Consider the following 21141-nt stretch of genomic DNA (forward strand, 5'->3'; position numbering starts at 1 on the left):
CTTATAACCTGCGGGGTTTTGCCTGTGAAGGAGCAGGGCTTACTCCTGTTTCTTGGTGCCAGCCAACAGATCTTGGCTGTCAGAAGCAGAAAAGCTGGCAGTGGAGTAGTTATACCACCCCTCCAGGAACCACCTGTGCCTCTGCAGCCTCTCTCTTGCAGCATCATGTAGTGCTGCCAGGAGCACAGATGCTGGCACCAGCTGGTGGCAATGGCAGAGGCCATAAATGTGTCAAAGTCAGTCACCTGGGAAGCCTCAACCCAGGGAAGGGCCTGCTGCTTCTTGGCCAAGAGCCCATTCCATGCAATGCCCAGCAAAACACAGCACAACTTACGCTCCAATCCACAGTGCTGCGTATCTGCCTCTCCGAGTCGCTCCTCATGGCTAGTGCCGGGTTTGGTTGGGCTATCATGTGCTGGAGACTGGATTTGGCAATAGCTTTCCTGGAAGACACAGGAAGGCTGGCTATTAAATGTATATGCAAAGCACAACCTGCTTGTAAGATTCAACATGAGGCTGGAGCAGAAAAGCCCCCTCAGGACCAAGTGGCTGGAAATTAGGTGAATTTCCATCCAAGCTGGCTGAGAAGTACCTGTTCCTGTGAGATAGTCCTGTGGTATAAAGAGGTACTGGCCATGTTGCTGACAGCTCAGCCAGACACCCTGTACCCAACTCAAGGCACAGCCTGGGCCTGCTGGGTTAATGCCCTCAGGGATAAGAGCTCCATTGTAAAACACCTTTCGAGTATTCACAGAGCTGTAGTGGTGGGACTGCCTTTGCAGGGACAATCTAGAGCCCCCGTCCAACAGTCTCCCTGCATCTCTCCCACACCAAGGCACCTCAGAGCCTGGGCTGTTTCCAGACACCAGTAAAACTGGCCAGAATAAAAGCAGCTGTTTGTTTAGGGCTAGTGAGCTTCTCCCAGATGTGCTAGGGTGAAGGAAAGGAGCAAGAAATTCAGCTAGCAGGAGAAAGTGTGCATCTCCAGCCAGTAACCATGCCTACCACATTCCTCCGGTCCCAGCCTGGCAGGAGAGGACACTCAGAAGCCCCAGGGACTGAACCAAGAGCATCAGTGGCAGTGCTGGCCTGACTGGAAGATGCTCAAGGTATGCCAGCAGCACTGCAAGACACCAGTGGCAGCCAGGGCACAGCACTGAGTCTGTTCCCTCCTTCACCACCAAACGTGGGTCTGCACCCCACCTCTCCCCTCCCCAAGGCACTGCCTGCTTGCACACTGCCACCATACATACAGCAGCCGGGGGCTCCAGCCGTCCGGGGTGGTGTGGCAGGTGGGCTCCGGTCCCAAACCCTCGACAAGGGTAGAAGAGGGGCACCTAGTTCCAGCCACTCCTGCACAGTGCTGGGCCAGCAGCCGCGGGTGGCCAGAGGGGAGCAGCCCAGGCTGAGGGGCATCGCTGGAGCGCCGGCGCTGGCTGAGGCGGCGGTAGCGGCCTGGCAGGCCGTAGGCAGCCCGGCCATACACCACCTCGGTGGGCAGGTGGTGGGAGGAGGCGCGCCGCAGGCAGCGGGGACCCCGTGACAGCAGCCCAGCCTGGAGCGGCCGCAGCTGGGGCAGCATGGCCAGCCACGTCTCCTCAGCACAACGCTCACGGCGGCCCTGCACAGCTCCCGCTGCTGCACCACCGTCCTCTGGAGACTCAGATCTGGAGCTCTCAGCGCAGTGAGCCCCGTCCCCCTCCTCTGCCGTGGGAACGAGGCTGGCCAGGAGGACAGTAGGACCCAGCAGCTGGGCATCGATGGCTTGTGCCTGGCCCCCACGCTTCTTCTGCACGGCAAACCTGGGGCTGAGGCCGGGCGGCGTGGTGCTGGAGCGGCGACGGGTGCCGGGACGCCGGACCAGGCCCAGGCAGGAGAGGGATGCCGCCGGGGTGCCTGAGCCACGGCGGCACTGGGCCAGCGAGGCGGAGGGCAGCCCCACCTGGGAGCGACGCCGGGCCTTGCCCGTGGGCACAGCCACGACGCTGGTGCGCCGCAGCCCCTTCCGCCCAAAGTGCCGCCTAAAAAAGGTTTCCATTGCATCCGGATGGTGGCTGTTGACACAGAGACCAGGAATTACGTAGGCTCCCCTGTAAGTCCCAGCTGTGGCTGTCAGGGCAAGGGGACGGCGGGGGGAACAGGGGACAGAGGGCTGAAGCAGGGAGAGGGAGACATGGCAAGCTAGTGGAGGTGTGTGTTACAGTGTTGCTTCCCACAGCTTTACTGCCCCACTAGTCTCACAGCTCAGCCCAGGGGGCTGCAATGGCAGGGCAGGCGTCACCACCTAGCCAGGACCCTCAGCATTCCCTGCTCTCCACTAAGCAGAGCCCCTGTGCAATCAGGGTGCCAATCAGCCCTGGCACCTTGATTACCCCTGCCACTCTCCTGATGCTGATCCACCTGGCTTCCCCACAGGAACCACTCTGGCTAGGCACCAGTCCCACTAAATTTGTAGTGAATCGAAATTAAGCCCTTGTGAGTCCTACAGAAGAAAATGAACCAGGCCAGTAAAACCAGGGAAGGAAAATTTGGTAGAAGTGGTCTGGGAGAGCTGGAAGCTGCGAGAAGCTGGAGCAGGGCAGAAGAGAGCTAGGATGATCATCCCATCTGTCCTGAGAAAAACTTCCCTCTCATGGGAGAAAGAGCTTTACAGAAAGCTTATGCTTCCCCTGCGAAGCCCTCAAACCTTGACAGGCTGCCTGGACATTGCAGCAGTCTGTCGAAAGCCACAGGTGGAAGGTGCTGCAACACTTTCAGTGGCAGTGGCTCAGCACGCAAAGGCCGGAGTGGGAGGAGTTGAGTCTGCCTATCTCCAGTGCTCCCCTTCTCCAGAGACAGTGCTTCATTTCCCACTCTCCAGCTGCCACCTCTCTTCAGCTGCTAGAGGATTTATTCAAGGCCAACTTAAAACACACCCAACCCCACAGTTTGGTAAAAGCAAACTTCTCTTCAGCTGCTCCTTAGTCAGGGGACTTGATCACGGCAGCTTGCAAGCACACACAATCCACCACCACCACCACTCTCAATTTGAGATTTCCATGCCGAGCAAGGCATCTCCTCTACCCACCACAAGGGCACAAGCATGCTGCTCACCACGCAGACTGACATCTGCTCCCCTTCTTCTATCTTCCTCCTTTCCCATGCTCTTTTACATTCTTAGGGGTCAGTAATATCAGAGAATCTTCAGGAGATCCCTCTGGCCCAAAATTCCAATGACCCAAGGCCCACACAAACAGACGAATTTATCAGAGGCTTCTTCCCTTTTTATTTGGGAAATGCATGTAAAATGGGACATAGTATTTATCTTCTGGACAAACTGGAGTTTTTGATAGTGCTGGTAGCACAAGCAGCCCATTGGGCTGTACGTCTTTTTAAGAGATGAGTATGAAGCTGAATTTGTATTTTTGGAAAAGACAAGGCTTGGTTCGGTCTCCTCCAGCCTTGCAGACAAGGAAGCCAGCTTTTCAGTTTCTATAGTTTTACCACCATGCCTGTACTCAGTAATGTAGGAGAGGGAGGGAGGAAGGAAGGGAAGGAAGGGAGGGAAGGGAAGGAAGGAAGGCAGGCAGGCAGGCAATGGCCTCCAGAGAGCAGCATCAGGGCAGCTGTAGCCTGGCTGAACTGAAAGCAAGGCCAAAACACCTTCTCAGAAGTATTTCTCAAGTGCTACCACTGCAGGCAGTGTAGGCAGGTACTTGGTCACCACAAGGTTCAATCCATCAAGGCCCATGCAGCTTTGCAGAGGGCATCAGCATTTTGCTGAGGACCCTGTTTCCAGCCTGTTCCCAACACTGCAGTACCCCATTCACGTCCCCTCTCCCCATTATCTGCAGGATGACGCACAGTAAACTGCATCGAATCAAAGAATCTAAACTTCCCCTGTACAACTGGAGGCCATTTTCTCTTGTCCTATCACTTGTTACCTGGGAGAAGAGACTGACTTTGCACCTTGCCACAACCTCCTCTGAGGTCATTGCAGAGCTCAATAAGGTCTCCCACAAGCCACCAGCTTCCTCAGCTGCTCCTCCTAAGACTTGTTCTACAGACCCCACACCAGCTCATTGTCCTCTGGATACGCTCCAGAATCTCAGTGCAGGAGGAGGGCCCAAATCTGGACACAGCACTGAGGTGTAGCCTCACCAGTGCTGAGTACAGGGAAACAGTCACTATCTAGTCCTACTGGCCACACTATTACTGGTACAGGCCAGGATGCTGTTGGCCTTTGTGGCCACTTGGCACATGCTGGATCATGTTCAGGTGGATGCCAATAAGCATCATCACCAACAGGTATTAAAAACTGTCTTAACAAATAAAACATTAAAAAAACACAACCGAGAACACAGGACGTGGCACACTGCAACAGACCCTTTTTGGCCAGCTTTAGCTCCTGGGGGAGACTTGCTGACCAAGGGCACCTCAAATGAGCTGAATGGCTGTTCCCTCCTGCCCCAGATATTCCACCAGCACAAAGCTGCTGTACCACTTACTGTGTTGCTGCTGTGGGCAGGAAGATCTCTTAACACAGCTTCCTTCCTTTTTGCACCAGTCTCGTGAGGAAATCTGCTAGAATAACCTTGGTTTGACATTTATGTTTGAACACTAGCTGACTGCAAGCCTTTTTATCTTTAGGGCTGTCTGTAAATGGCACATGGAATCAAGCTCTGACCACCAGTGGTGAAGGTTATTACAAGATTGTCATCTGGCAGCCCATGACAACAGCATGTGGTAGCTCAGAAATGCTGGGTGTACATATCCCCACCTCTTGCATCTCACTTCCAACCTGAGCTCCAAATGGTGTACTGCAGGTGTTAAGAGCTGCTGGTGCAGCAGGTGGATGAACTGCCGGGGCCATGATTGATATGCATTAGCAGAGCTGTGTCCAGAGAGCTGGGGAACCATGCACCAGGCAGCAAGGAGCCCAAAAAGAGCTAAGCCCTGAAAGCCCTGGGCCTAACACCAGCACATGACTGGCATCTCCACTGTTTGTCACTGAGAAATGATGGAGAGGAGCCACCACCTGTGGCTGCTCTGTAGACTGCATTACTTGGCTCAGTTAGGTTCCTTACCAGGCTGGATGGAGGCAGCCTGGCATTTGCAGGGTGCAAAGGAAAGGAAGTACTATGCATGTACTGGGATATCAACTCTACTTTGTGAGCAGGTACACACTATCACTTCAATCTCCTTCTGTGAATAAGAAAGGAGACAGCAGTTCTGGTCTTCTCATGATCTGCAATCAGAGCTCTTGAAAAGTGGGGTGTTTTTTATTATCAGAATCCTCAAAGCATCCTACACACCCTGCCTGGCCTCAGTGCATAGATGCTGCTGAAGCAGGAACATGTCCCAGCAGGATCTAAACACTCTTGGAAAGCACAGCAGCGACTGAAGAGGAAAAACTTGCATCTTGTAACTGCAGGGGATACAGAGCTTGTGAATCAGCTGTTATGCAGACATCACTCCAGATATCCAGCAGCTATCCCTCACTTGGTGATGGTGGTTCCAACACCAGACAGGCTGACTGTTAGGGCTAAACATGCAGTGTCCTCCATGACATAATCTTTGCCCACATCAGGAAGAGAATCTGGATATTCGGCTCCACTATTCTGCTTTGCTTCACTAGCCTTCAGCAAACTCCCATGTATCATGCTTAACAGGTTCTCTGTGATAGGCAGAGGGGTCGGGTGCCATACACCCTGTTGGCCCCTCCTCCGCATTATTCTTCCCTTTGTCCCTCCAGCTGCCTGGTCTGTTCCTGCTAGTGCCCAGAAGCAAGAGAGATCTCAGGTTACCTTCATGCAGCGACAAATCTGCACCCCTCTTCTGGCACCAAAGGAGGCAAGGGGACCCTACTGCAGGACATTGCTGGCACTAAATGCACAAGCCTTGAGCCACAGAGAAGTCTGGACATAGTAACACCATCAGCTCCTCCTGACCTTTCAGCAAACCTCCAGTTAGTCGACTGGAAAGCTTTTTTTCCAACCACAGGACTACAAGGGAAACAAGTCCGAGAGCTTTGCCCTGTTCCATGACGAGCACCTGTCCTGATGGCAGTTGGCTGGATTCCTGTGTCCTGGCTAGCTGAGGGTGCTGTGGAGCTGCTGTGGCACTACAGCTGGGAGAGTATGAGCAGGAGCTCATTTCAGTGTACAAGCTGTACTCTCCTGGCAAAGACACTTGACTTATACAGATCCGCCACAAGGAAAGGAAAGTGTGTTATTAATAGCCACTCCTGTGTGACAGCAAGATCTCCTAGGCTTCTGCCTCCCTGCTGCCTCCCTGCCAGGGCACTGAAGGCACTGAGGCACCCAGGAGCCCGTCCAGAGAGCTGCTGCTCATTCCCATCCTGCTGGCACATCACTGGTTGCCTTCAGCCTCTGTTTCTATCAGAAGCTTGCACACCCCACACGGCCCTTTCAGTGCTCTGATATTCAATCTTCTCATGTACGCTGCTGTCCTCACACCACCCCTGCTGAGATCCTGTCCCCGCTCTCCCGTCCTGCTTCCCACGCATCATCACTGACCTCTCCTCTCCCTGGGGCTCTCCAGTCAGGCTCCTCTGACCTTACAAGAGCAACCTGCACAGATGAGGTCTGCTGAGGAAGGTGCCCTCGTGCCAGATGGGGAAGGGAAAATGCTGGTCAAGATGTGGTGCAGCCCTCAGGCTTTGGTTGCAGTGAGGTGTGCAGTGATCAGCAAGTTCCCAAACTGTGCACTTTGTTTCTACTCAGAATTTCCATTCCAGCTGTCATCTCTCCTACCATCACGCAAATAAAACAGAGTCAGGAGCTCCCCCACGCTGGGTCCAGTATGAGGAAGGAGATGGGGCTCTACCCAACACAGGGGCAGAGAGGCTCCATCCAAACCATGAGCCTTTCAAAGCACCATGAGGAGTGAGCTGTGGGCTATGTTCATCTACTTTAGGATTCATGCATTTGACCTACTGCAACTAGTGCCACCACCTATATGGGCCACTTCCAGGCTTCTGAGCTGCAGGAGCAAGGTATTCCCAGGGCAAGGACAACCTCAGTTGCACTATCACCCTGCAGAAGAGGGGATTACTGCTGCAACCATAAGGTAGCCCCACCAGCCTCTGATCCTAGCAGGGCACTCAGAAGGCAACAAATCTCAACTTATCTCTCAGTGAGTCCTGGGCCTGATCAAGATGAATTCAGACCTCTCTGCTAGTGAGAAACAAGGCAAGTGCTTAGAAACCAGCTGGTGATCAGATGCATGCAGCTGCAGAGAACCTCCTCCCAGTCCTGTGGTCCCTGTGGTTCCCTGCACGTGCTGCATAGAGGTCCCTGTCAGGGCTGCTGGGCATGGACCTGAGAGCAAGGCAGCCCTGGCAATATCTAAGCACATCTACCAACTTGCTCAGAAGACTGTCAGTGCCCCTGGGCACTCTGGGTGGCCAGCCTGGAGCCCCCAGGATAGCACTGCTTCACAAGGGACAGGCAGCTATGTCAGTGTAGCCTCTCTGTACCCACCTTGTACCTGGCTGAGCAAGAGCACAACTCAGCCAGTCAGAAGCTGGGAACACCACAGGGAAGAGATACAGCCTCTAAGATGCCTTCTTTGAATGAGCAAGTCAGGGTGACAGATGCAGCACCAGGGACCAGCAGCTGCCTTGGGGAGGGGATTGTAGCAAGGCAAAGAAATGAAACACTACAGTTTGACAGTTTGTCACAGCAGGCTTCTTCAAGTGGCAAAGCCAGGTGGAAGGACGCTGCCTGGCTATGCCTCAATCAAAGCAAGGCAAAAGTCATCCTACCTTCATGCCTAGCCCTTCACAAGAAAAGGCTTACACTTGGTTTTCTGCAAAAAACGGGCTGGGAGAGAAGGGACTGAGACTTTTTATACAGTTCCTAGCGCTTTCCCGACACCCTTCTCAGGGCTGTACCTGAACACCCTTCTCAGCTCAATCCCACCTCACCCTAAGCTCTGCATGATGCCATGGTGCCCTCTCATTTTCACCGCCTTCTCAGGGCAAATCTAAGATCAGTTTTAAGGCTCATCTGCCAGAGTAACTCAGATCCTCCACAGAGGCTTCATAAAGTGAAGAGTTTGCCAGTCCTAACATTCAGAATAATGTTCCCATTACAACAATGTGATTTCCTTCCCAAAATCCATGGAAGACAGTGTTTTATCTTAATTTAAACCAAAACCATCTCCTTGGAGCCTCCTGGGCTGACTCTGGGCATTTATATCCCTTGACAACTTTCCACCATCATAATGTTATGAAGTTTATATGCCACTACAGTAAATAATCTGCCTCCTGGCAATCAAGAAACCTGACAGCACTGATGTAAACAATCTGTTGCTGCATTTGGCTGAGGAGCCGAACAGCAAGACTGACAGCCTTGAGCCATGAATTATCCAGGGCTGAAATGCAGAGGGTGAGCCACCACCGTCAGCCATGGTGCTGGGGCTGGACTGAGCAGGGGTCGGGGGAGAGGTTGGCCACACTGTTTCTATTTTGGTCCCATCAGCAGGGCCAGCGATGCAGGCTGGGAAAGACTTGGAGAGTTTCTTCTCTCTCTCTCTCTCTATCTCTCTCCCTCTCTCTCTCTCTCTCTCAGCTTCCTTTCCAGAGTGACTTGCATGGAGCCAAGCAACGGGGGCCTCGGCAGGGTGTCCTGGTGGTTTAGGTACCCAGATCATGGTTTCTTCTGCAGATTCCCATTAGCACACCCAGTGACGGTCCCCTCCTTCAGTACACACAGCTCTGTTCCTCACAAGGAGGGACGCGCTATTTAAAGGGTGCCCAGTCCCACAGCCCAGCTGTCTGATCCAAACTCCCAGAGCAGCCCCAGAGTGTCTCCCCAGCATATAAGGACAAAATCCTGGCACAGAAATTACTACTAGCCACAGTGCTGCCCCAGGCAGGGCAATATACAGTATCTTCCCCGGGGCAGCAGCCTCAGGGAGGAGGCAATGAACCTCGAGTAACAACAAAGCTGCAGCGTGGCAGATACAGAACACAGGCAGTGATTCCCAAGGCTAAGAAGTTTCTGCACCTCCCAAAGCAAAGCCAAGAAAACCTCAGGCACTACACAGTGGGCACTGATCACTGATCAGAAAGATGAGACTCACTCACATGCCTCCCTCCAGCCCACAGCAGGGATCAGGGAGGGCATCCCACTGCTCCTGGCATAAACAGGGAATCACAGTCCTACCAGGACCAGAGGATATGCCAGGAATCCACAAATCTGTCCAGCTTTGCTAAACTATCCCAAAGCAAAGTGACTGAGGACTGAGGATCCTGGCAAGGCACAGGCCCTGTCCTCTGCTACCTGCAAACTTTCTGCTGCCACCCTCATGCTGCATGGACCGGCAGGATGAAAGCAGCAGTATGGGTGTCTGGAAATACACCACTGACAGGGAATCCCCATAGAAACAACAGCCAGGCACCACTGAGTGCCATGGTGGCTGTGTTTTGCAGACCCCTCAGGACTGCTGTGGATCAGCTTGCTCCAGGCTCTGGCAGCAAACAGTGCTCAACAGAAGCAAAGCTGAGGGTCTTGGGGATGACTCTGGGGTATGCTCTCCCTGCCCTTCACAGTGGTCTGGAACCAAATGCCGTACCTACAAACTAAGGGCTGTCTCTCCCCTCAGATCCTCTCCCATGCCCCACCCAGCACAAACAAAAGCAGCAAACGTGAGGGAGAGGGACAAGCAGGATAAGGAAAGGGGAGATAGTGGGGAAAAGCCCCCGTGACCTGATCCGGAGCAGCGCAGAGGTCCTGCAGGTGCCGAGTGGGTGGCAGAGCCCGCGCCGCAGCAGCGGGCCAGCCCTCCCCTACCGAGTCCTAGTTTGGAGAGAGTGCTTGGCGTCTCCCACCGCTCCTCCCCACGCTGCAAACCCTGACAGCGCTCGTTAAAATAACCAACTGCACTTCCTCTCCGAGCAGCCCCAAGGCCGGCTCGCCCCCAGCTGCAGGCGCATGCACCACAGCGGGCCCGGAATGAGGGGGGTCTCACGGCGCCAGCTGCTCCCAAGTGCAGCCCGGGGATGCTGCGGCTTCCCTGGCAGTGGCAGCAGGAGGACGCGGGGAGGAACGTGCCGAAGAGACGATTCTCTCCTGCCTCCTTGGAACCTGGATAAAGGAGTTTGCATAGCTGATGAGGGTCAAGCTGCCAGCCACGGAGAGCCTGTCTTCGTGAACAGGAGGTAACATGCTTCTGAGTTAGTCTTTGGTCCAGGCACGCTCCACAGATGTCTCATGAGCTTTTTGTCTTTCCTCGTCGTCTAAACCCTCCATGGGACCTCTCATAGCCAGGTTGGGGACTTCCCCGTCATGCTTCACCCCTATCCGGGTTCCCCAGCTGCCTCTAGGGATCTGCTCCCAGCCAAACACAACCCATCTTTCTTTTGGGACCACAAAACCCATCTCCTCTTTAGTCTTTGCAGGGAGGGGAGGTCATGCCAAAGGCCAGCTCACTCCATGATGTGTCACTGTCACCAGCTGTCGTTGCTTCGGTCATTTACCCAGGCGATGAGAGCCGATAGCCACACACAGGCCTTAGTAAGTGAGTCAGTGTGGGTGGCTGCAGCTGAGACCTCGTCCTTTCACATCCTGCCCCCTCCTGCCTGCCTCTTCCCCCTGCCTACGTGTCATGGCTAAAATTAGACAGGGAGCTCTTCTCCTCTGTGTGTAGGAATGTGTGTGCATTTGGACTGTGCCCAGCACTCCTTGGGGCCTGGAGCGGGACTACAGTAACACAATCATAACAAAATGTCACAGAGGCTGATTGCTGTCTTGAAAGCACTTCACAGGAAACCATTCCCCAGAGGGCAGCCAGCCCCAGAGGTGAGCCACCACCATTGCTGTCATCTCCGTCATGGCAGAAAGAGCAAGTGGCCTTTGTGAATCAGTGGAAGAGAGGGGTGGGGAGGACAAGTGAGCAAACCCATCTACTGCCAAAGCTGCTGAGGATTGCATTCAGCCCTTTTCTCAAAACACCACAGGGGAAAGGGAGCTCGAGATACCCAGGGCAGGCAGGAGGTGTTCAGTTTGGTCAGTCTTCTCCTCCCTCAAAACTGGCAGCTGATGAAGGATGGAAGGTTCTGCCTCCTTCCCTACACAGGGTATCTGACACATCCTTTGGAATTCCCTTCCCACTGCTGGGAAAGAGCCAGCTGCCACTAGAAGTCAAGCAGGTCCCAGTATTGTCACAGCCCCAGGGCAGCCATGCTGCCAGCTGCAGAAGGGCCTCTAAAACAGGCCCCAGTCCATCATTGTTAAAACTCATTTACTGGGACTGGCAGGATGTTTTATCAAAGAGAAAATTAAAAATGTGCTGCAACTAGTCAACCATTCAGAGCAAAGTAGTCTGATAAGAGATACATGCCATTCCTCACCAGCCCCACCTCAAGTGAAGGAAGCTTACTACAGAATCACAGAATAATTTGAATCAAAGAGACTTTAAAGAGCATCTTGTTGCAACCCCATAACAATAGTCAGGAACACCCCCACTAAACCAGGTTGCTCAGAGTCCCATTCAACCTGGCCTTGAACACTTCCAGGGAGGGCTCAAGCTTCCAGCTTGTCACCAACTGCCCCATGCCCACCCTGCTCTTCCTGTCCCCTGTGGACTATGCATAGCAGAGATTCCTGCTGATACCACTTGCTGCTCCTCACAATCACCACAATCTTATTTCCCTCTTGGGCTGGCAGGACTTGGACTTACAAACAGAAACAGCCTGGAGGGGTGACCACTGGAGGGGTGGATTCCAGGTGGCTTCAAAATCCCTTCCAAGTCAATCTGACCACCAGGAGACCAGGTCACATTCTCCAAATCCCTGGAGGCAGAAGGCCTAAGAGCCCTCTCCTGAAGTTCAGTCATGCAAACCTTGCTGCCATTCTCCTCCTATCCCCATGACTTAGTAAGACCTTGGCCTGTTAACATGCAGACAGGCGAATGGGTTGTGGCGGAGACCAGTGGCTCCCAGTGCTGCTTTGACAGGTTTCAGTCTGCTGTGTTCAAGCAGAAGCCACTGCCCCCGGCCAAGAGGCTCCCCAGGCCCACGCAGCCCTGAGCAAGACTTTCCATGTGAGGAGATCCTGCTCCCACACACCTGAAACCACACCACAAGTGGAAGCCCCTGCAGGTGTCTGCAAGGGGGAGAACTGCTCAGCATCCCTGAGAAACCCAGTCCCCAGTGATCTCTCTACACCACAAAGCCTGAGACAGGAAAGACGCCTCCCAAGCCTTCATCATGACCCTGTGACTAAGCAAAGCACATGCTGACTTGCCACACAAGTGGCATTTCTTAGTTTAACTGTGACCCTGTTACTGATATCACATCTAACCTTTGGTTTCACTTTTTCACCTCATGGCAGCCAGTGACTAAATCTTTTTCTCCCACACCTCACATCAAATTTCAAGTAACTCCTTTTAACAATGTTAAATCTATTATTTCTTGGCTTTGCTGAATGTCAGCTTGTCCCACTGCAACAAATGGGAGGGCAGGAGGAAAAGTTGGGTATTTTCCTCCTCCACCCTTTTTGCCCTCAGCATATCTGGTCTTATTTGCTTCCTTTTCTTCTTTCATCTTAACATCCCCGCATCTGCCAGAATGACTGATGGGCTTTTTTCTCCCATCATCTTCCAGAGAGGAGAAGAAGCAATGCCTGTACAGAGAGCAGACTACTGTTCTCATTCCTGGAATGGACTAGCACTTAGCACAGACCAGTAATACTGCCTTACTCTGCTTCTTGAGTTTCTCTACTCCTCCTCCCATGCCTACAGAGACACCGGGTGCTCCAGAGACCTGAGGCGTGGGAGGAGTGACCCAGGCTCCAGGTGCAAGGATCTGAGTGGTACCAGGACACACAAGCCTGTGCAGTGGGGAGCTGGCTGACAGCTGCCTTGGCTGGAGGCTTGCCTCTGAGCATCAGCCGGCCCATGGCAGCAGCTGACCAGTTTAAGCCATCAAGCTCACCAGCCACTTCAGCCACAGCAGCATAAAAAAAAGCTCTGTGCAGATGCTTTGCCAAACCCTTTCTTGCAGAAGGGAGTAAAACAAAACCAGGAGCGATGAGTCAAGGCCAGCAACCTTGCAGAAAGGGACATGTCACAACACTCAGCTGAAGTCAGCTGCAGGGAAAGGGCTGGAGTTGCACAGCAGAGTACTAGAGCTCTGAAGAGCGACCGTGCCCTCTGGTGTTCAACCCACGACTCTTTGGACCTCTCCAAAAGCCATCCGCCTCCCCTCAACACAGCATAACTGGCCACACTGCCTCCTGCTCCCAACACCTCCAACCACAGGACTCCCAAGAAGCCTTGGGAGACAAGATTTTTGTGTCTACAACATCAGACAAACGAGACTGAGTGGCAAACTCAGAAAGGCTCAGGATGCCATGCAGAGAAACCGTGTAGCAGGAGCCAGAAAGGGCAATAAGAGTCTTCCACTGTGGCACTGAGGCACGTGCAGCCAAATCCTGACCAGGCTGATGTGCTGTTCTACACAGACCAAGGCATAGGGAGCTTGGGAATGAAACCTGAGACTTGTCCCTACCTCTACATCTCCTCAGGAGCCCTTGTGACTGAGGTACTGGCTAGCCCCAATGCCATTGCTAGCCTAGGAACTGGCTCCCACACAGCAACTACATTCCAGTAATGGTGAATGTCTACCAGACGTCGTTTGTCCACCATTTCTGGCAGTGATAGTCTTACTGAACTTCAGACTGCTTCAGCTAAATTATTTTATTAATTATTTAATTTAGTCATTTAGTTAAACCGCCCTCAGTGCTGTCACCTTAGGTCTTCCAAGCACTCAGCATGCACTGGGTGTAGGTGCTCATGCCCACACTGGCTAGGACATAGAGGAGGAAAAGCTCAACTGACCTTCAATCCAAACTCCAGCAAAACAGAAGCTGCCATGTTAGTTGATCAAAGTCCATCAGCAAGCTGCCCTCTAAAACAAAGTTAGTGAAACAGGCATGAGGCAAGCAGCCCAGCTTTTGGTGGCCTTGGTTATTAGTACAGACACAAGAGGGTGAAGTGAGGTGAGACGTGGGTGGGAGGAAGGAGAGCTCTTGAAAAGAAACGTTGCAGCAGCTGCTGGGACTGCACAGCCTGTGCAAGCCAATAAAAATACCACATACTTATACACCGCTGGCCGGTGCTTTATCCTCCTGGATCCCCATCGGCCGGGCTGGCTGCCCTGGAGACAAGGCAAGACACCTTTGTGGGGCAGGTGGAGTCTAGGGACACAAAGAGAGTGGTCAGCAAGCCATGAACATGCCTGGCTGCTCAGCACACAACACTATCCTCCCCCGCCCTAGTTTTGCTGCCCCAGTGCCATCTCTCCACCATACATGCTCTTCCCTTGCCCTGGCATTTGCAGATCCCAGGGGCTCCAATGGCACCTGTGCCACCACCCATGCTGTCAGCCACAGAGGTCAATGCAGGTAACATGCCCATGAAGCTGGATTCAGCAACACCACTTTTCCCTAAAGAGCCAGTCAGCAAACATGAAGCACCACACTCCTGCGTCTGCGATACTAACCCAGCCCAGTTCAGTCACCTCCAGCCCAACCCAACCAGCTGCAAGAGGGCACACAACTCAGAGACCAGAGAAAGGCTGGCACAGAAAGAAAGCCCTACTTCTCTTCCTCCTTCACTGTGCAGGCCTGGTTCCTGGCTGCCTTCTTTCACCTCGACTGCTGGGTCCAGGCATGGATTTGAATTTCAAATAAATCATGAAGGCACTCTCCAAGCCTTGCATGGAGGAGCATTGTTTGGGCAGAGCAGAGCAGCACACCTGTTCCCAAACCTCTGGCCTCTGCGAATGGGCACCAACCCTTAGGAGCCCCGACTACAGGGGCTGGGCAGCTAAGCCCTTGGTGACCCAGTGCAGATGGGAAGCGCCTTTCTTGGGACCCCTCTGACACTCACTCCCACCACATCACTCACTTCCTCACTCATTCAAACAAGAGAACTTGTGGGCGGGTAACGTTTTTCGAGCCCAGGTGGGGGATCCTCAACAGTAGCCTCTGCCAGAACATCTCCCGGTCCCATGCTGACCTGCAACCCTGCCAGGAGCAGAATACTTCCTTCCATGTATCCCGGCAGCTCTCACAGGACAGGAGCCCTGTAGCTTCATAATCCTGCCATCTGCCAGCCTCACACAGGTGCAAAATCTCTGCAGGAAACACCCACCCCACCCCCTGCCACACTTCAGCAGTGGCAGCTGCCGTGGACTAGCTGCCAGAGTGCCCCATGCCATGTCCTCTTGTGTGGTGACCTCAAGCTTGGGCAGTAAGAGGCTTAGCCCTGGATCTGAGAGGCTCCTGGCCAGCGCCAGGGTGGCAAGGCAGGACGATGTACAGATAATCGGAACAAGTGGGAACTTTCACACAGAGGCGACGGCACGTGGCCATCTGCATGGCCCCCTGCTCCCTCTCTTGGATGGCTACAGGCCATGGCCAGAGGCTGGGAGCTCAGCAGGAGGCTCAAAGCCATCTTAGGTACTTCTGCTCTTTGATTCTCTATCCGCATCTTGTTGGGGAGCCCTGCCTTAGAGTGGAGGTGGGGCCATCCACAGCCAGTGGAGGAGCAGACAGCAAGGAGTCCCCCTGCTCTCTGGCTCTAGATCCACACGTGGGCTGACAACAGCAAGCGAGGGACAGGCCGTTTGGCACACATGTTTCCTGTGGAAGCCAAGCTGCATCAAAACAAGGGGAAAACCCTCTGCAAGAAGGCTCTATGTTAGCTGCCCTGACTTCCTGGGCCAGCCAGCTGCGACACATTACTTTCTTCAAAGCCATAGCAAGTGCTGGAGCCAGGGCTGCTCCAGCCTTGCAAAGAGATGAGATGCTGCTGGGAAGCAGGGAAAGGGAGACAGGGTGAGCGGAGCTGGGAAAAGGGCAAACACCAAGCTCTTGCCTATTGGTGCGGGGTGGGATTTTCACACTCTGGCTGGGTGCCCCCACGTGGGTTTGGGACTAGAGCCTGCCACAAGCCGATACCCTGCAATAATGTCAGAGAGCCAGCAACGGCCCATGAGACACACCAAAGGAATCTCTCACCAACATGGGGCACATGCAGGTCAGGGCAACAGCCAAAGGGTGGGACTACCTCTGGCCAGACCTCCATCTGCTCCCAGAGTAGGGTTTTCCCACCAGTGTCATGTACCTGCCTCCCTGCACCCACAGCTTGGGCATCCTGCAGTTCCCTCAGAGACAGGTCTCCAGTTCTCACAGCTGGGCAGGGCTTCTCTGAGATGAGGCATGCTTAGCTCATTTCCCCAGGCTCTGAACCACTGGGAAGGGCTGACAGCTGTCAGCTGGGCAAAGCTCAGCCAGGCTATTTCCAGGCATGGGAGCAATGGTCACAGGTAGAAACTGGAATCGACAGCTTAACCCAGACAGCACAACCTGCCCGGCAGCCAGGGCTGAGACATGAGGCCCATCAACTCCTACTGTCTGGGACAGCACAGAGTGGGAAGAGACCCTCTCAGCTCCTCATCCTGGCACAATGAGGAAGAGCTTCCCTGGGAGCAGAGCTCACAGTTAAGTACAAAATTAGCACCCTAAGGCATCAACCCCTAAACTGCAGGGAGGAGAACAGCACTGGGTCTAACACATATGTTCGGTGTGGACAGGACTACATCCCTGCTGGGCACCAGCCCGGCCAGCGCAGCCTCACTGCTTGCCTTGGCAGAGCTTCACCCTCCACCTGGCATCCTGATGGGGAGAAGAAGAAAGCCTCCTAGCTCCGAAACACAGGCTGCAGCTGCTGCTGGATCTGCAAGCTGCAACAGAAACACAGAGTGTACTTTTGTATTACTGGAGAGCTGGCCTAGAGAAAGCTCTTGAACTCAGGATTGCAAAGACAGAGCCACTTATTATCCCTAGAGCCTGGTGCCAGCTCAAGAACCAGAAGGACAGGTTTTGCCTATTTCCATGTCTAGGCCGTGTTGCCAAGCCAGATCTGCACCAGTCCCTACCTCCAGAAGTCTCCAGCAGGAGCCATTCACCTCTTGCCAGTACCCCATCTCTTCCAAAAAAGATTGATTGTGGGCCCAAGGGTCAAGGAATCCTTAGCCTGCAGCCCTTGCTCTACTCTTGAACTCACCATCTCAAAGTCTGCTCTGGTTTAAAACAACCAGCAGGCAAGCGAATGCAGGGCTGAGGGATAACTCAGGAGCTTCAGCTCACAGAGTCACCTGGGAAAAAGAAAACAGAGCTCCACAGAGCACGCAGAGCTGCAAGTTAAATTTAGAGGCTTTGCCAAGTCTCTGGGGAGACTGTCTGCTCCCCAGGCACTGCACAATGATGAGTGAAGGAAATCCTACACTGTGCCTCCCACCACCTACCAGAGCTCAGGTTTCCTTTCATGAGAGCATCGCCCCCATTGCAGAGGACTGGCCTCCCCTTAGGAGCATCTCCTTAGTCCCAAGAGGACTCACACAATCAAACAGCTCTCAAACTCTCCCTGCTCGCACCACCCACAGCTCTGCCTCTCTGCTCTCAACACTGTATCGTTGCAAAGACCTGCCTCCGCTCCCAGTGCCTGACTCTCTTCCTATTGTTTTTGTTCAAAGGAGGAACGCAGTCCATCATCCTCCCTCCTTCCAGCCCCTCGATGAGATTACAGGGTTTCCTGGAAAGGATGCTCCAACGCCTAAGAAGATTAGTGGAAGGTGTCCCTGCCCACGGTGGCGGGGGGGGCTGGAACTGGATGATCTTTAAAGTCTCTTCCAATCTAAACCATTCTATGATGCTATAATTAAAGGTCCTGACACCTTCTCTGAGCAGACATATGTCACTGTGGCAGCCTCTGATCTTGGGAGAGCAGGGGAGCTGCCAGTGGGTGCCTAGGACTGGAGAGACAAGGCAGGTAGCAGGTAGGGTCCACACCACAGAGGACCTCAGTTTCTGGAAGCAGTCAGACCCCCCATGCTGATCCTTCCCTGCCCTATCGCACAGCCCCACTGTGAGCTGGCTGCTGTCCCAGCCTGGCTCGGCTGTGAGGCTGCATTGGCTGCCAACAGGTACAGGTGCTCAGCATGCCCAGTGCTGCATTTTTCCCCCATTGAGAAAAAAATGTTCCTGAGCAGCCCCACAGGAGGTCAGGCCCTGAGCAGAGATCACAGAGCAAACTCAGCAGCAGAAACAACTCTCTTGGCACATCCCATCTGCCCTGCAAACAAGCCCAAGTGTCACTGCAAGGGACAGCTGGGGATTCCCACAGGTGACAATGGCCCAGGCCTAGCTAAATCCTCCCTAGCAGGACAGGGAGCAAAGGCTGGAGGGCTTCAGAGCTAGAGGCATACAGAATCTGCATGCATGGAGGAGAAGTAGGAAGATGATTGCTCAACAGCTAGCTGGCAGCAAGGTGCCTTGTGAAAAAGCTTGTCCCGAGGGAAACACTGCTCTCAGCCTGCCAGTCTGCAGAGCACAAACTTCAGGCTCCTCACTACCATCTGTTCTTCCCCCAGGGCACCTGGGGCTTACTCCAGTGAACAGCCTCTCTACTGCACCTGCACAGGGGAAACTGGGGCCAAGGGCCAGCAGCTTCAAGGGCCCCCCCCACAGCAGCAATGAGGAGGGCTGGGCTGCTGTCCCAGTGGCACGTCGTTCTCAGCTTTCACATGGGTGTAAGCATCAAGCTGCAAGCAAGACAGTGACAAGTAACGTCCCAGAAAGATGTAGGCGGGTGCTCGGCTCAGTTTCTTGAGCGCCGTTTACCCACAGGCTGTGCCACCCACAGACCTTTCCTGGGGCAGGGGCAGGCACCCCCAGGCTCACCTGCAGGATCCAGCACAAGACCTGCCAAAGGGTCACAGCCAAAAACTTGGTCTCGTGGGACTACCATCTGCCAGCTGCCCCACTGGTGGCTATGGTCCCTGCTCATGCTATCATACCAGCCATTACACATACTTCCTTTGAAGTGGGATTTGTTACAAAAGCTCTGAAGCCCACAGGAAAGATCCATTTCAGCATCCCACTTCACTGGCACGGGGATGAGCGAGAAACAGGCATTGTCCCCAGCACTTAAAATCCTTCCCCAGTTCCTCCCTGGAAAGGGTAAACTGTGCAGCTCACTCGTAGCATAAGAAACACGGCACCAAGAAAGGCAATTTAATCCTAACCACCTCTTATCTGATCAGCCCCAATCTCTTTATCAGCCCAATTAAAAGAATTACCCATCCATGGCCCGGATGCATGTATTGTGCACTTGTCTCTGTCGGCTCTAGAGCCAATTACTCCACCCTCCTGTAAGGCAATTATAAGCTACAAAAATAAGCCTGCTTGCAAAACACGGGACTAATGTATTGTACCACCAGAGGCCAGACCTTGGGGGCTCACCTTTCTGTTGCTTCAAATCCCCTGAGGGCTCACCTGCCCTGGGGACAGGACAGGCTCTCTTGTCATTTTGCAGACCGCTGCTTTCCCTGGCCATGCCTCCCAGTGTAGATACAGGCACAATCCAGCACAGGGTGCCCACCTCAAGGAGACTTCTCTGACTTCTCCTGGAAGCCAGGGCTCTCCAGAGACCCACTCATGCCAGTGAGCAAATTCTTCCCCATTACCTAAGCTTCCTCTAGACCTGTTTCCCAGCCACGTATGGCTCTGGGTAAAGCTGAGAATAGAAGTAGGTGCAAATTTCCTCACTGATGGCTGTTGGAAAGCATTTGGTAGGTAGAGGCTGCCTGTACTTCTTGACAAAAGGAAGTGTAGCATAGCCTTCCCTCATAATTCCCTCAGAGGAGGTGAAGAAAATTCATGCCATCCTCTGCTCCAACACTCAGGTGGAGTGCAATTCAGTGGCATGCAGCCAATTATCCTGCATGAGTTCCCCTCGAGTTTACCTCCCTCCCACTGGTGTGCGTGGGAGCCTGTTCAGTCTCAGATGTCCATGAGAATTTCTCCCCACTACCCTGCAGCTCTGGGCGCTGCACTCATCACCCCCAGCAAGAGGGGAACTGGCACCCTCCATCAGCAGCAGAAGGGTGAGAGTGCACTACACAACCCAGTGGCCATTTCCAGCTGTCCTGGTGGGCCTGCTGGACTCCTCCAGCTCCTCCTGCCATCCCACTCTGCATGTGTCCACACTGCCAAAGGTTGTTCACATGTGGAAAACTTCCCCTCAGCTCTGATCTACATTGCAGTAACAGCAGCCTGAAGCCCCAGGACTCAGAGAGAGATGCCACACAATATTGGGAACAGGCCAGAGACTGCCAGGAGCTCAAGGCAGGCCTTGCCGACAGCTGTGAAACCAGAGCAGAGAACACTGCTCTGTGGTAGAGTGACCTTGCAAGCCATACACTCCCAGGTCCAGCTGGGATGTGGAGGCTGAAACTGGAGCCTTCCCCCTCCTTTCAGCACGTGTGATACCACTCTGGTGGCACTCCATCCTGCTTCAACTGCTCCCATATGCCAAAAACACCCATGAGATGTAGAAAGTTTCCCACGGGACCACCTGTGGGCAAGAGTTATCAAGTACAAGGAGAGGATGAGATAATGGGGGCGGTTTGGCCTGCAGAAAAGTTTGAGGGGGAACACTATTACTATCATCAGCAACCCGACGGGAAAGTATACAGAGAAGACTGGGTCAGATGCTGCCCAGACGTCCACGGTGACAACCTGAGACAGACCAGACACAGGGCAACAAGGGAAACTGAATAGTTATTAGAGCAAAAAAATTCCTGAGTAGCTGATGCACTGGAGTGGGTGTCCATGGAAGCTGTGTTCTCTGCATCCTGGCAACACTCAGAACTCAACATCAGCAGCCTGATCAAATTCGACCCTGCTTTGAGATAGCAGTGTGGACCAGCTGATGTCCAGAGGTTCTTTCAGACCTCAGTTATTCAGTGTTTTCAAACACCTGCGGATGGCAGAGATACCAGGCTACGGTGCTTCGAGGTACTTCGCTAACACTGTCCAGTTCCCCGCGAGGCCAGCCGAGAGGGTAAGGCAGACACAAGGACCCCAGCTGGCTCTGGGACGGATGCATGCGAAGCCAGGATCCCAGCCGGCAGCACGGGACGAGCACAGTCAAACCCCGGCGCGGCAGGACTGCCAATGTCGCAGGCGAAGCACGGGACGGGCGTGCGGGGACGGAGACAGGCAGTTCTGGGCGGGTGGAAGTGAATCCCCCCGAGACGAGGCTCCGATTCCACGGGGACGA

General features: G+C 53.8%; 2 protein-coding genes across 5 annotated transcripts in view; one reads left to right on the plus strand and one right to left on the minus strand.

The window, feature by feature from the left end:
- Positions 1 to 21141, plus strand: part of PHF21A (PHD finger protein 21A) — a 508751-nt gene that overhangs the window by 251506 nt on the left and 236104 nt on the right. The gene's annotated exons all lie outside the window — the stretch shown is intronic.
- The window catches only part of DGKZ (diacylglycerol kinase zeta), a 46414-nt gene that overhangs the window by 24684 nt on the left and 589 nt on the right, over positions 1 to 21141 (minus strand). For 3 of the 4 annotated variants that reach the window (XM_066321175.1, XM_066321173.1, XM_066321174.1), the window contains exons 1-2: positions 1254 to 2957; positions 335 to 443 (exon numbers count right to left, since the gene is read on the minus strand). In XM_066321175.1, the coding sequence (XP_066177272.1) occupies positions 335 to 443; positions 1254 to 2038 (894 nt within the window). In that variant the 5' untranslated portion in view covers positions 2039 to 2957. Of the gene's footprint in view, positions 1 to 334; positions 444 to 1253; positions 2958 to 21141 lie in introns of those variants that run through there. The other variant, XM_066321176.1, reaches the window with a different exon arrangement.

The sequence above is a fragment of the Sylvia atricapilla genome, chromosome 6, assembly GCF_009819655.1.
Source record: "Sylvia atricapilla isolate bSylAtr1 chromosome 6, bSylAtr1.pri, whole genome shotgun sequence".
NCBI classification, from domain to species: domain Eukaryota; kingdom Metazoa; phylum Chordata; class Aves; order Passeriformes; family Sylviidae; genus Sylvia; species Sylvia atricapilla.